The sequence below is a fragment of the Drosophila persimilis genome, unplaced genomic scaffold (genome assembly GCF_003286085.1).
Source record: "Drosophila persimilis strain 14011-0111.01,24,50 unplaced genomic scaffold, DperRS2 tig00000191-arrow-pilon, whole genome shotgun sequence".
In the NCBI taxonomy this organism is placed as follows: domain Eukaryota; kingdom Metazoa; phylum Arthropoda; class Insecta; order Diptera; family Drosophilidae; genus Drosophila; species Drosophila persimilis.
This window is the reverse complement of record NW_020825298.1, coordinates 6,977,308-6,992,476: the sequence shown is the minus strand read 5'-3', so window position 1 is coordinate 6,992,476 and position 15,169 is coordinate 6,977,308. Positions and strand designations below refer to the sequence as shown.

Below are 15,169 nucleotides of genomic sequence, written 5' to 3'. Positions count from 1 at the left end.
ACATAGACTACTTCATTTCTTCTTTCTTCATGGTTCTGTGAAGAACAGTGTAAAACTGAAATCAGTTTTGTTTTTTTTTTTTTTCGTATTAAATATTATGCGCACCATAAATATAAATTTAGCGACTTTCCACATTAAAAACTTCAAATATATTCCATTAAATAATATTAAAAACGCTTTTAATCAAATAAACATTTTCCAGCAACATTGAATTACCATTTTAAAACCCAAAAAATACACAAATCAAATAGTAGAAAACATTAGAGCGACCTTGGCGAAACCCTTAGTGACACACAAAAAACAAAAAACACGCAAAACAGATAACCCAAGCAACAACAATTTCTATATATTATATAGAGAGATATTTTTTGTATAGAAAAAACAAAAAAAACCCCCAATCCATGTGGTTTTTAATGAGCAATACCGACACACAAATGAGGTTAGAGGTTGAGACAAAATTGCAAAATACATGTAAAAATATAGGCTTAAAAACTACGATACTCCACTCGAGATGTACTCACATAAGACTCATGTATATAAAGGACATACACACAGATAGAGAGAGAGATTGAGTTAATGGAAGTTTTGATATCGATAATAGAGACCACAGAACCCACAAATAAAGCGAAACAATCACTTGGTTTATATATATATATTTTTTGTTTTCTTTTGACGATTTTTCTTGAGACGTTACGTTACGTTACACGCTACGAGACGTAATGACATAAGCGTAGGATTTATTTGTTTTGAAAAACTTTTGCGAAAACGACCACGACAATTACGATACTCGATTCAGAATTTTTGTTGCACATTTACTTAGAAAAAAAAAGGAATAATTTTGCCAAAATTATAAGACGATTAACGCAGACGAAAAAGACACAGAATTATATATATATATAGTATATAGAATTAGAGAGACGATCAGCAACGTTATCAAGACAACAGACTCTGACAAACTAAAAAAAAAAAAAACAGACACAGCCGAAGGGAAAACAAAAAACAAACACAAAAAATTAAATCAAATCAATGAAAATTACTTTCGACCGAGGCCGACACACAGAAAACAGTACTCGCTGATCGGTGATAATGCCCCTGATCGGCGATCGAATTAAGAGGCGGCAGGGCACACACACACACACACACACACACGCACACAGCTCGCGAGATAGAGAGATGCCGACAGAGAGAGAGAGAGTAGAAAAGAGCGAGAGCTTCCTCGGGGTATTTTCGAAATTTGATAAGACCCATTTCGAATCGATTGTTCAGTTTGTTGGCATTTAAGTTCGAAAAAAACAACAAAAACAACAGATGGGAAATCGAATGGAGATCAATGCAAGTGGCAGTGCCAGGGAGGAGTGGGGGAGTGTGTGGGGTGGGGGGGTCTTCTTATCAGTTTGAAGGGAGACCATATGCCTGTGTGGCTGGGTGTCACTTGATCTGCTTTAATCGATAGATGTCTTCTGGGGGACTACAGATTTTTTTGGTACTGACCTTTGCCAAGCGTTGGGGGTTTTGAATTTATTCGACTGTGAAGAAAATATCGTGAGCACAGGCCACACAAAATGAAACGTTTTTGAAACATTTGAATGCCACAAACGATTTAGAGAAGCAGGCCAGATCACAGACCAAAAGCAGGTGGAGGAGAGTATCTCGAACTGCAGAAAATCGAAAACCATGTGCAATTTCACTAAGAACCTGGCACGGTAGGACAGCAAAACTGCTAGTGGGAATACTCATAGGCCATTGAGTCGCAACAGAGGCAGAGATACAGGAAATACGATGAGCCTGGGGCTCACGAAACCCGAGAGCATCTCATCTGAAACTGCCTGATCCACTCAAGGGCAGGGAAAAGATACCTGTGCGGACCGGCGATGGCAACAAGAGGACGGCAATGGCACCACTTGCCTGGGCCAAAAACACATCGATTTTCGAGGATTTTCAAAACTCATAAGCACTTCCGCGACGATTCATCCTCCCCTCAAGCCTCTACAGGCGTCAAAAACCCTTCTCTTAGGTGGGTTGTTCCCTTAGGAACACGGGTATTGCTCAGTCTGGCCACAGTAGAATTAAACCCACTATTTAAACCCATCTAAAAATTTGTATAGCCCAAAAAAAGGCTCCCAGAAGTGCCTTTAAGGTGTAGAAATTCCCAATAAATTAATAAATCGATCAATAACTATTAATAAAGTAACACAAAGAGACACCCTTACTGGACTCCAATTCAATAAGCGTCTGTCAAAGGCCAAATATTTATCATAAATCTCCTAAATGATGTCTGCGACTTATCGTGGCATTTGTGGGCCAAACAAAACAAAATAAAACCAAGAAATAAACTACTTAAGCCCCCGGCCAAGCCAAAAGTAGACGAAGGAAAGTAAAAGTAATGCAATTCTTGCAGGTATTATCTGCCACACGTGCCCCTTGAGCCCAGACAACATGCCACTTCAGTGCCCAAACCACCCAAACCACCCACCAGCCACAATGCTTTCGTTGTCATTCATGCGACTCATGTCGAAAACATTTTCCAAATGAAAATCTTTTCCTTCTATTAATCCATTCAACCCGAAAACCCCCAACCCCAAAGGATACTCGGTGCGTGACAAATTTTGATAAAAAGCCAGAGACCAGAGACCAGAGACCAGGCCTGGAGCAGCAGCAGGAGAAAAATCAAGTTAAGAGGCTTGAAATATCTATTTTATGTTACGTTTGTAGGGAGAATCGGGAAAGAACCTTGGACGAGTCATTCTCTTCCACAAGCCTTGGGTGCACATGCCAATGCCACGCTTTTGGAGCCTGGTCTTGTGCGGCATTTGGAGCTCATCCTCGTTGTGCAGCATGGCACAGGCGCGGCACCAGAAGTGCGTGTTGATGAACTCCCCCGTGCCGCGCCACATGAAGTACGAGTTGTACAGATCGTCGTCCTTGTCGAGCACATTCAGGTAATCGGCCAGCTCCTTGGGCGACGAATACTCCTCCACGTGTATGTAGGAGTTTCGCGGCGCGAGTTCCTGGAAGTCTGCCGGCCGGGCACCCATCACAATGGGCAGCACCCCGCGGTCCAGGCCATACACAACGTACTTCTCCGAGATGTAGTCCTTGCAGTTGGCGTTCTCGAAGGCCAGGTAGAACTTGTAATCGTTTTCGAGCAGCTTGTAGCATTTATTTGGCGTCGATTGCGAGCATTTCAACTTGCCACAGACCCCATAGATGTCCACCTGTTGGCATAAACGAAAATTGGATCAGTTTTGGGGGGCAAGCGAGGAGGGGAGCGCCTGATGTACCTCGATGTACTTTTGCAGCTCCAGGGCATATTTGTATCTGCCATTTTCGGTATTGCAATTGGACACGAACCAGGCCACCTTCTTGGTTTTGTTCGCCGCATAGTTCCGGTCCTGCTTCTTCTGCTGGACGCTGGGGTCGTAGTACACCCACTTCACGTAGGGCGTCACGATGGTGCTGTCGCGCCTGAGAACAAAAGGAATACTCAAATATTTGGCGGCAAGGATGGACGGCGGGAAGCGTCACCTGTAGCTGGCCGTCCAGTTGATGGCGTCGGGCACGGACACATAGTTGGCCATGGAGTACAGCAGGCTGACCTGCTTGGGATTTTTGCTTTGTTTTTTCGTTTCCCTGGGCAGGTCCAAATAGAGGATCATGTCGGCAGTGCTGGCCGTAAAAATATCGTCGGTTATCTCGCATGTATCCACCGGACACTTGTGCTTCAGGAAGACATGGCGGCCCTTCATCACAGTCCACTTCCGCCTCCCCTGACCGTTAAAGGTGAGAAGGGTTTTCAGCTTGCCGCTGGCCTTGATCTCCGTGTAGTTGTGGGGCACGTACATCAGCTGGCTGACAATGCGGTCGTTGAGGGGCAGCTGGTCCGGTATAAACCTGGGAGCGAACGGGTAGCTTTCCAGCCGACTGCCGCGGGCCCTATGCGGCTGGGGATACAAAGCGCCATCCTTCATGTACCAGGGCCTGTTCGAGGACGGCTTCTGCCTGCGCCTAGCATCGAGTTTCGCCTTTCCGCTCACGACCTTCTTCTTCAGCTGGACCTCTCCCTCATCTTTCCTGGGGGTGGGGGCCACAATTGGTTTCTGTGTTGGCTAATAGCGACAGTCGTTTACTCACTTGGCGTTCAAACAAAACGTGAGCAGAAATGCGCAGATGAGTGTGAAAAAAATACACTTCTTGTACGATATTCGCATGGTGGAAGACAACACTAGTCCTTTGTACACTCGTTTATTCTCGGGGACATTCCTTTTGAAACACTGTTTTCGGCGCAATATTCACTAATGTAAAAAGAATTACTAAGCAATTTTGATGCTAACACGTTGACTTGTGGATTAACAATGAAATGAAATGGAATGAAATGTATTTGAACGAAGAAAATGTATTCCATGGCATTCTCTGGTCTGAGGAAATACGAGTAGAAAATGACACGCTGTTAATAGCACTAGAAAAATCCATTTGAAAGGTGGCATTCAGACCCTATGGCGCTGGAAAGAAGGCAGAGCCAGGTGGATTTCTACCTTCAGCAGCTACCTCAAGCGCTTCGGCCAGGAGGAAGAGACCGGGTGCCGAAGACCTGGAAAGCGGCAGCGGTGATGGTTCCTGGGGCCCCCCAGTCCTTCTGACAGTCCCCTGTCTAAGGTGCTCAGCGACGAAACCCTAGTGGATCCGAAGACCTGGAAAGCGGCAGCGGTGATGGTTCCTGGGGCCCCCCAGTCCTTCTGACAGTCCCCTGTCTAAGGTGCTCAGCGACGAAACCCTAGTGGATCCGAAGACCTGGAAAGCGGCAGCGGTGATGGTTCCTGGGGCCCCCCAGTCCTTCTGACAGTCCCCCTGTCTAAGGTGCTCTGCGCAGTTCTACATTTTACTTGTATGCAACACTGATCTGTCGTGGTGTGAACACTCTTTTGAGCCTGCTTCTACTTTAATTAAACTCAAATAAGGTCTTGCTCCGCCAGGAGACGGGAGAGCAAACCCCCGGGCCACGCCACCAATGGTTGTAGTCGCTGTAAAAGTGCGGCTCTCGGAGCTGCTCCTCGTTGTGCAGCATGGCACAGACGCGGCACCAGAAGTGCGTGTTGATGAACTCCCCCGTGCCCTTCCACTGGAAAAACGAGTTGTACAGATCGTCGTCATCATCGAGCACTTTCAGGTAATCGGCCAACTCTTTCGGCGAGGCAAAGTCATCCACGTGTATGTAGGAGTTAAGCGGCGCCAGTTCCTTGTAGTCCCCGGGCCGGGCACCCATCACAATGGGCAGCACCCCTCGATTCAGGGCATTCTGATGGTATTTCTCCGTGATGTAGTCCCTGCAGTTGGAGTTCTCGAAGGCCAGGTAGAACTTGTAATTGTTTTCGAGTAGCTTGAAGCATTTTTCTGGATTGAAACGATCGCACTTCAGCTTGCCACAGAAGCCGTAAATGTCCACCTGTTGGAGTAAAGGAAAACCAGATGAGTTGGGGGGGCAAGCGAGGAGGGGAGAGCATCTACCTCGATGTACTTTTGCAGCTCCAGGGCATATTTGAGTCGGCCATTTTCGGTATTGCAATTGGACACGAACCAGGCCACCTTCTTGGTTCTGTTCGCCGCATAGTTCCGGTCCTGCTTCTTCTGCTGGACCTTGGCGTCGAAGTAGACCCACTTCGAGTAGGGCGTCACGATGGTGCTGTCGCGTCTGGGGACAAAGAAATAATGGCTTAAGTCTATGACTGAAGGCAGAGATTGACTAATGGAAGCGTCACCTGTAGGTGGCCGTCCAGTTGATGCCGGTGGGCACCTTTGTGTTCTGTGTGTAAACGGGAGACTCGAGAAAGTAGAGCATCTTGATTTGCTTGGTGTTTTTGGCACGGATCTCACGCGCGGAACTGAGTTTTTTCGTGGGGACGTAGAGGTTCTTATAGAGGATCATGTCGGCTGTATGGGCTAGGCCCATATCGTCGGTTACTTCGCACGTATCCACCGGGCACTTGTCTTTCAGGAACAGATCGCGGCCCTTCTTCACATTCCACGTCCGCCGTCCGTTGTAGAGGAGAATGGTTTTCAGCCTGCCGCTGGCTTTGATCTTCGCGTAGTCGTGGGGCACGTACATCAGCTGGTTGACAATGCGGTCCTTATGTGGGTCCTGATGCGGCAGCAGCTTGGGTGCATCCCTCTGATTCTGTAGGCTGTGATTATTGTAGGCCCTTGACGGTGGGGGATAGTATTTGCCCTTCTTGAAGAACCAGGGGAGGCCAGAGGATGGCTCATCGTCGATTTTCTCTTCCTTTTCGAGTTTCTCTTCCTTGTCTATCTTCTCTTCCACCTTTGGCTTCTCCTGCTCGTGGTGATCCACGAATTCCTGCACCTTCCTCTCAAGATGTTGTGGGATCTCCACGTACGTTCGCGTTGAGAGGGTCTGCCATACCTCATATACCCTGGGAGATCAACTCGTTTGGTTCTACGTAGGAGCTAAATGCATCCATTACTCACTCAAGATTTAAACGGTATATGAGCAGAAGAGCGCAGATCAGCGTAAAACAAGTACACAATTTAAGCGATAAGTTTCGTGGGGCCATGCTTACCAATAATTTCAATTGAAAGACCAAAAATCGTAGCAAAAGGTATTTCCTGTAGGGTAGAATCGTTCTTAGACAAACGAAGCTTTGGCCCAAGATTTTAACGATCTATTTGGATCGGATGTGCATCATTGTAGCACAATTTGTGATTATTCTACCCAGGGAATCGCTCAATTAGGTACAAAGATAAACCATAAGTTGGATGACACTCTACCATGGCCTACAGCCATTCCCCAACTACGCTTAACAAGATCCTTTTTGAGAGTTCTACGTCTTTGTCATACCCTATACCCAGAGCTTACCATGGAATACTAAAATTTTGCAATTTTCCTCACCTAAAGTCGTTTTAATTTGAATAATTGTATTCCATAGTTAGCAGATAATTGTTAATTTTTTAAATAATTTTTCAAAGAGCTGTAAACTATACCGAAAACTGTGGCTTATAGTGTTGCTTAACTAAGAAGCTAAACAAAAATCTACTAATGTCGGGTTTCCTTTCGGATTCAGATCTGTTTTCATTGCAAACAGTCAATTCCTCCGCGTAAATTGTGTTGTGGGCAGATTCCAATAACTCATCTACTCTCAGAGCATAGCCAAACCCTCCCTAAAAGACAACAACTAACCCGTCGCTCTTTCTCTTTCTAACCCACACGCACTATAGCAGAGGAACACGCTCAACGCGCGCTCTCTTCTTCTTGTCGCTTTTGATCCTCTCTGAGCGAGTCGAGTCTCTCTGCCGACGCAGCAATGGGACAGGCGGCGAGCAAGAACAATCAAGAACAGCAATGCGACAGGCAGTGGACGACAACCAACGGTAGATCGCAAAGGCAAAGGAAGAATCGTAGTGAATTCTTGAACAGCAAGCAGACCAAAATACACTGAGAATAATATTAGGATCCGACACATACAAAATATATCAACAGTGGACAGGCAAATCTGCCCCATCATTAACACGACATGCATGTTGTTATTGAAATTCTCAGGCATTGCGTGTCGACCATCAATATTCCTCGATGGAAGCAGTTGCTGGCAAGAAAATGTCCACCGTTGATATACTATATATATAAAATCTGACAAATGTGACCCAAGAGATGTATCTGATAGACATACTTAACTTCTTTGAATTTGTTTGGAATTTTTAAATAACCCTATAATTTTGAATTGATTTTTAAACGACAATTAATTAAAAATTTGGATTTTTTGAGCACTAAATATTTGTAATGTTAACACGTCGACTTTCAGTAAAACAACAAAATCAAATGGAATACCATTTTGACTGATATTTCAACAACGAGTAAGTTTTAAAGGTGCTTCGCCTCTTGAAGTCTATCTTTTTGGAAATTTTCCCCGATCAATATAGACCACAAAATACCAACTCCTGGTGTTTTATTTCCCCAGCAAATGGGGAATCAATATTTATTGACCACAGAACACGAGTTAATAGCTTCAGTTACTGCCAACAACAACCGCAGACAACAAAAGATACAAGGTATCTCTGGTGTGGTGTGGAGGTGCCTGCCCCTCATGCCCTCATTCGATTCCTAATGACCGGCAATTTGCCAAACACCCAAGGCCCGGCCTGGGCCTCAAGCAACCATTTTAGAGTGTGGCAAAGAAATTAGCCAACATTTAGTGTAATGAGCATAATAATAGCAACTAATGGCCAGCGCCAGCGCCAGCGCCCGGCAAAGAAGCCACACCATTCGAACCGCCATTTGATTAAACAAAGATTGACTGAAGTGCGATTAACTTTCGAGATACAACGGAAAGTGTTATAAATGTGCTGCAATTTTTAGCGGGGAAACAGAGCCAAGGATACACATAGTAATAATACAGCAACAAACAATTCCAAGGCCATTCGAATTACTCAATTAATTCGGTCTCGGCCTGCCAATAATTACAAATAAGCACCCACCAGCGAGAGAAAACCTTCTTCTCTTTTTAATTATTTTCCTTCTGCTGCGAACGCATTTAATAAAGAATAATTACAAGGAATCCAACTAGCTCCATGAGGAGTGTGGGTGTGGGTGTTCGTGTGTGGGAAAAATAATTAACAAAACTGCCACAACAGCAGACCCAACAGCCAACAACCAACACCCACCACCCACCACACAGATGGCATTTAATTAACATATAAATTAAGGACTAATACAAATGGACGGTCCGATGAAATGATGATACACGTTTTCCGATTCCAGATAAGCAGAGCTTTATGCAGTTTAAAGCTTTCTTGTGACAATTATTTTGGTTAGAAAATTGGGAAATTGTGAGAGTGGATTGGACTACTACTGTCAATATTATGACAGGTGCGCTATTTATATTTTATTTTTTTTTAAGATATGCCTCATAGTACAGAGGCATTGTGACATTTTGTTTTTGATTGTAAGACCACTATTTAAGAGGGAGGGATTTTAATAATTCATTGAATTCCACAGTTCTTGGTGCACTCATGTCTATAATGCACATCAATGTACCCTAGAAAGGTGTATATTGCGCCCTACTGACTTCTAGTAGGTCTTTTAGAACCGGTGCTGCACTAGCTACCAGGTATGTAGAATGTATTTCAGCGGAGAATTTAACAAAGGCATGTTCTAGTACGGAAACCACCCTGGTACCCCATCGATTCACTTTGATTCTCTTTCGATTCCCCTTCAGGTCTTCTTCGATTATCCCTCGATTCCCCTTAGATTCTCCATAGATTTTTCTTAGATACTCCTTAAATTCTCCTAAGATACTAAGATACTCCTTAGATTCTCCTTAAATTCTCCTAATATACTCCTTAGATACTTCTTAGATACTCCTTATATACTCCTTAGATTCTCCTTAAATTCTTCTTAAATTCTCCTAAGATACTTCTTAGATACTCCTCAGATACTGCTTAGATACTCCCTAGATTCTCCTGAGGTTCTTCGATCTAAGGTCTAAGATACTGCTTCAATTCCCCTTCGATTACCAGTAGCTAGTTGCTCAGGAGCTAGTTCGGATCTAGTTACCAGTAGATCGGCAGCAACTGGTTCCCGATCGACTCCGCTTCGATTACCAGTAGCTACTTGCAGCTGGCTATGACCTAGTGGCCAGTGCACTGCAGTGCAACGCCAGTAACTAGTTCCCCACTGACTACCGGTATTCAATCCGGAACTAGTTCAAATAAATACAACAAAAATTCGAATTGTTGTCATAAAAATGTATAATATTATAACGAATGGGCACATTATGTAGCCTGACTATTGGATCACGCCGGATCCATGATTCCAAAGATATAGCACATTTACTTATGTTATGTTACTTATGTTAAACCTCGTCTATTAAGCGTCTCTGTACGTCCCAGTTTGATGCCCTTAAAAATATATTCATTGCAATTTACTAATAAAAACATTTGAATGCAATTATTAGGCCCCGACCACGGAAATAACCATGCATTTAATTAACTGAATTCACAAATTTGAATATTGGAAAATGAAAACAAAATAAATAAATAATAAAGCTATTAGCAAAACAAAAAGGGAAATGGTTAAGGGAACCGCGAATTTGAATCGATTTCCGTTGCTGCAATTTAAAATCAGAGGAAAACAAAGGGGCGGGAAAAAAAATCAACCATTCATTTGACAGCCACGCACGCAGTTGGAACCAATTTTCGTCAAATTAGTGAATATTTTGTAGTTCAAAAGGGTTTGAAAATGGAAATGGAAATGGAGCTGGCTTGCTGTCAGTTTGGTTTAAAAAGAGATGGACAAGAGAAATGGCACATAAAATAAAACACACACACACACAGAGATCTCCGCCCACGAGAATCATTTATTTGCAAAGCGCACCGCACATTCGTAAAATCGTCCAGTGCATTGTTTTATGTCAGCTTCATCAGCATCAACATCGGCATCAGCATCAGCAGCAGCGGCACTAGAAAGCGAACTGGGGCATCCATCGAATGGAGAATTCAATTGTGTTGCACAGCACAGCGCAGCATGCCGTATGCCGCATGCAGCATGCATGCCGCAGCCAGACAGCCAGCCAGCAGTACTCGTTAAATCAAGAAAAACTACAAGAAAAGGGTAAATCGAATTCGGAACGCTCTTTAAAATCTTTATACCTCTCTATATCTCTCTATATCTCTCTATATCCCTCTAGGATCCCTCTAGATCCTCTATATAGATCCCTATATATTCCTATATATCTCTCTACATCTCTCTATATAACTCTCTATATATCTCTCTATATATCTCTCTATATATCTCTCTATATATCTCTCTATATATCTCTCTATATATCTCTCTATATATCTCTCTATATATCTCTCTATATATCTCTCTATATATCTCTCTATACATCTCTCTCTACATCTCTCTATACATCTCTCTATACATCTCTCTATATCACTCTATATATCTCTATATCTCTATATCGCTCTTTATCTCTCTAGATCTCTCTAGATCTCTCTAGATCTCTCTAGATCTCTCTAGATCTCTCTAGATCTCTCTAGATCTCTCTAGATCTCTCTAGATCTCTCTAGATCTCTCTAGATATCTCTATATCATTATAAAGATCGTCACCAGACCATAAATACCTTTCGAATTCGATTCAGCAATGCTTAAGTTTTCCCTTACTTTTGTGTTTTCCATTTTAGTAAATTTTTGTCATCGATACTTTGAATTTTCTGATGCCCTTCGATTCTTCAGTTTTACTTCACGTTTTTCGATTTTTAAACCGTATAAATAGTACCAAGATATTGCATCGGAAACAAATTTCATATACATTTTCATTCTAAGGGACTTACTTTTCGGTCCCAAAAACCCAACAACAAAATACAGTCTTTGGCGATAGAGTTCTCCTTCGCCGCAGACTTTTTCTAAACTACTTCTAAAATATTCAGAAGAGCCTTTGGTGCGTTCCATTTTTTGTTCCCCTTTTTGAATACCACGGATAAAGCTCCCTAAGTGGCTTTCGTTTTCCCCTTCGTCACAAACACAATCGAAAAGTCTTAATATCCTTCCATCAGAAGCAACAATCGCATAGATCTGTTGGACGCCAGAAACCACCATCAGCCATCCCTCAATCACATTCCGCATTACCCTCATTGACGAATGAAGAAGATGAGGACAATGATGATGATGCTTCGGGTTTTGGGAGCAGAATGCAACAAAATGCTGACGATTTCGGGGAGCCGGAGACCGGGGACCAAAGGACTGTGGAAACTAAAAACAATATGTCGCCCCAGTTGCTGTTTCTTTTCTGTTCCTTTACTGCTCTATCGATTCCGTTTATGTAACGTATTCGTATCTGTATCTGTATCTTTTTCCTTTTTGATTGTAGTTTAAAATGCATTTGATGTCGGGCAAGGGGTCCAAAGTAGGTCGTGTGGTGCAGTGCACTCGATTGGTGGCAGGGAAAGGATTATTCGCTGGCATGGATTACTTATTTTTGGACTCTTGAATGATAAGTGATATCAAAGAAATACAAAGGAGATACAAATATATACTATATGTAAGTAAAGTTAAGTTAACCCTAAAATAGTAACCCCTTTAGTTTCGTAGATTCACCTTCTTTGAGATAGAATATTAGACCTCTCCCTCCAGTAATTAATGGAATTAAATATTTAAAAATTACCATTTGATTGTTATACTTTTGGTAGATCTCTTGCATAAATTTAATTGGTTCTTAAAGTGCCCCCTCTTTGATTTTCGCCTTATTATGACCAAAATGGGATCCATTCTGACCAGATTTAATAAATTTTTAATTTTATTTTATTTTGAGATCATTTTTCTTTTATCTGCTAGGACCTAGGAGCTTCTTAAAATATCAAAAGCCGCAGTCAAAGCAGAAATAATTTATTGAAAATTTTAAAGACTGTACAAAAATAAATTTCTGGACCATTATAAACCAGTCGACGTTGATAGTATGGGGCACATATTGTGCGCGTTCTCTGGTTATATTTTTAACTCACCTTTTACTGCTAAGCTACTCTGTGAGAGAGTCTCAGCCTGAGGCATTATTTTTGTACTTTGTTTCAACAAAAAGACCCCTAATACATGATATCTTGCAATTTTTATAAACATACCTGCAAAAGAAAAGAGAAATCGATAAGTAAACAGTTCAAAGGAAGAACAATATACGTAACATGTGTCTTAATAACTATACTATAGTCTCCAGATCCTGCAGATATACGGCCCCATCCCTAAGTTGGTGAATCGTTCAGAGCAGCTTTGCCTCTTTGCATTTTGAAACTACAAATAAAGTTTCCTATTCCAAAGAAACAGCTCCAACAGCTTTATTCAATTTCGTGGCCACACACCGTCCTCTCCCAAAGGATCGTCTTTGGGCTGCCATCAACCACAACAAATGCTCTCTCTCTCTCTCTCTCCCCGCACAAAACTTCAATCAGGCAAAAGACCACAAATCCCAAAAATCAGTCACAATTATTACACCCACAGCAGGAGCAAAAGGAGCAGGTCCTGAGGTTATCCGCCAGCCACGCGCTCTCAGTCCCTGTTCATTAAGCTTTCCATTTAAAACCAAACCAACGGGAAAATCCTTTTGGAACAATGCTAAAACTATTCCCCATAACAAATACGAGCACTGAAAGGGGGGGCGGCTGGGACTCGGTACTGGCTGGGGAGCGGGGGAGGCTCTCGGGTGGGCGGAAAGTTGGTTGACTGATTGATAGACAAGGAGACAGTCAGCGACACCATCAACGTCGTCTCGGCCATGGTTGTGCTCCTCGTCCTTCCCCCTGTGTCCTTGTCAATTAACGTACGAAAATGACTTCCGCTTTGATTGTGCGACGCTTGAACAGCCTCCCCCCTCCCCTCCCCCCACCCACTGGTTGGCTGGTGCTTGGTGCCCTTTTCCATCCGAGAGCTAACCTCATCCATCGATCGACTGTCAACTGGTTGACTGCCTGCCTAACAGTCAGCCTGTTTCCGTTTCCGATTAAAGCTTTGGCAAATAGTTTTGAGTGTTTTGTTCCCTCGCACACGCTCATCATTCCCTTGCTCCTTCCTTTCTATTCTCTGGGCCAAAAGTTTCACATGAAATGATTTCTGCAATTGTTCATCAAACATCATCATCATCATCGTCATCCCCTCCCAACAATCGTGTGATTAATGACCGTTTAATTGTGAATTTCATGAGGGTGGGGCCTTGGATAACAATATTGTAGTTCCAATTTATGATTTATTGAAAAAAGGTTCCACAAATGAGGCAGGGATGGAAGTGTTTTGGAAGACTGACTGTGGGGTTTCTTAAAGGAAATTAATGGTGAGTTGGTCCCCAGAAGCCAACACTAGAAACAGAAAACAAGATGCATGGCTTGGGCATGACACAGTGATCTCCAAAATACACTGAAATTTCTGGAAGTTTTTAATGTATTCCACATGGGATAGACTATATCAAAGGTCCACTCCAAGTCAGAGAATTATATTCTAAATTCGTTATAAAAAAAAAGCAATCAATTGCCTTCTTAGCCCGTTCCTCAATCGATTAGAGTACATTTATAAGAAATTATTGATACCCTCTAGTGACCGCGCTTCCATCCACACAAATCCATCCAAATCCCAGTCTGAAAGTCCCCTTTCAAACCCCAAGAGCCCCAACGAATGCCTTGCAAATGACTCTCCGCAAATCAGATTCGCTGAGCATCACTTATACACGGGACGAGGACACCTTTTGGGACTAACTAAAGCATGAAATTAGGCAAACAACTTTTACCCAGCAAAAACAACAACAAGAACAGCGATGCGACGCGTTGCGGCACCAAAAAGGAAAGGCTAGTCGAAGCCTTAGATGCCCTAGGAGAACCATTAACTACTGGGAAATAAAATAGGTGTTTATTTATTTTTCCAGATTTATAGATGGGTACTAGATAGCCTCAAGAATATTCTAAAAGGAACAGAAAGTCTTCCCCGGCCTTCAGAAAAATCATAGTACCCTTTGCTAGGGTATACACGGGGCCTGGCAGGCGCAGCCCAAGAAAAGAGCAAACAAAACGAACGCACTGGGGCACTTAAAACGCAAAAAAGAGCATCCAACGCGCAGCAGGCGTGGATCAAGGAGTGGGCAGGGCCAGCAGAAGGTGTGGGGAAAAGCCGAGGAGGAGGAAAGGCGCTGGTGGACGAAGACATCGCCGTGTTGTCGCAGAGCCCCGCAATGCAGACGACGACGAGGCAAACAGAACGCCTAAGTAATTGCAAAATAAACAAGCATCAACAAAAGATTAAGACGCGCTGAGCCACGCCTACTTTGCCTACTTCCTGCAGAGGGTTGGAGGGTTAAGGCGTTATGATACCCCGTAATTGGATTTAATGTTTACTGGGTTAAAACTAGCGGCAAAGATACAGAGAAACGAATAAAGAAATAGAGAGAGAGAAAATAAAATAAATAATAAAATTAAATAATAATAAAATAATAAATAAATTAAAAAAATAATAAATAAATAATAACAATATTTAATAATGAATAACAATAGTGAATAAATAATAATAATAATGAATAAATAATAATAATGAATAAATAATAATAATAATGAATAAATAATAATAATAATGAATAAATAATAATAATAATGAATAAATAATAATAATAATGAATAAATAATAATAATAATGAATAAA

The 15,169-nt window shown here is 42.5% G+C and overlaps 2 protein-coding genes across 2 annotated transcripts; both read right to left on the bottom strand.

The window, feature by feature from the left end:
• Positions 1 to 2,672: 2,672 nt before the first annotated feature.
• On the bottom strand, positions 2,673 to 4,308 carry LOC6588690 (glycoprotein 3-alpha-L-fucosyltransferase A). The gene is made up of 4 exons (XM_002015023.2): positions 4,132 to 4,308; positions 3,526 to 4,071; positions 3,282 to 3,465; positions 2,673 to 3,215 (listed from the first exon to the last, which is right to left on the bottom strand). The coding sequence occupies exons 1-4, from the start codon at positions 4,206 to 4,208 to the stop codon at positions 2,691 to 2,693; spliced, it is 1,332 nt and encodes a 443-aa protein (XP_002015059.1). The 5' UTR covers positions 4,209 to 4,308; the 3' UTR covers positions 2,673 to 2,690.
• A 590-nt stretch (positions 4,309 to 4,898) lies between these two features.
• LOC113565816 (glycoprotein 3-alpha-L-fucosyltransferase A-like) lies at positions 4,899 to 6,605 on the bottom strand. The gene is made up of 4 exons (XM_026989028.1): positions 6,481 to 6,605; positions 5,754 to 6,425; positions 5,503 to 5,686; positions 4,899 to 5,440 (listed from the first exon to the last, which is right to left on the bottom strand). The coding sequence occupies exons 1-4, from the start codon at positions 6,564 to 6,566 to the stop codon at positions 4,937 to 4,939; spliced, it is 1,446 nt and encodes a 481-aa protein (XP_026844829.1). The 5' UTR covers positions 6,567 to 6,605; the 3' UTR covers positions 4,899 to 4,936.
• Between the last annotated feature and the right edge of the window lie 8,564 nt (positions 6,606 to 15,169).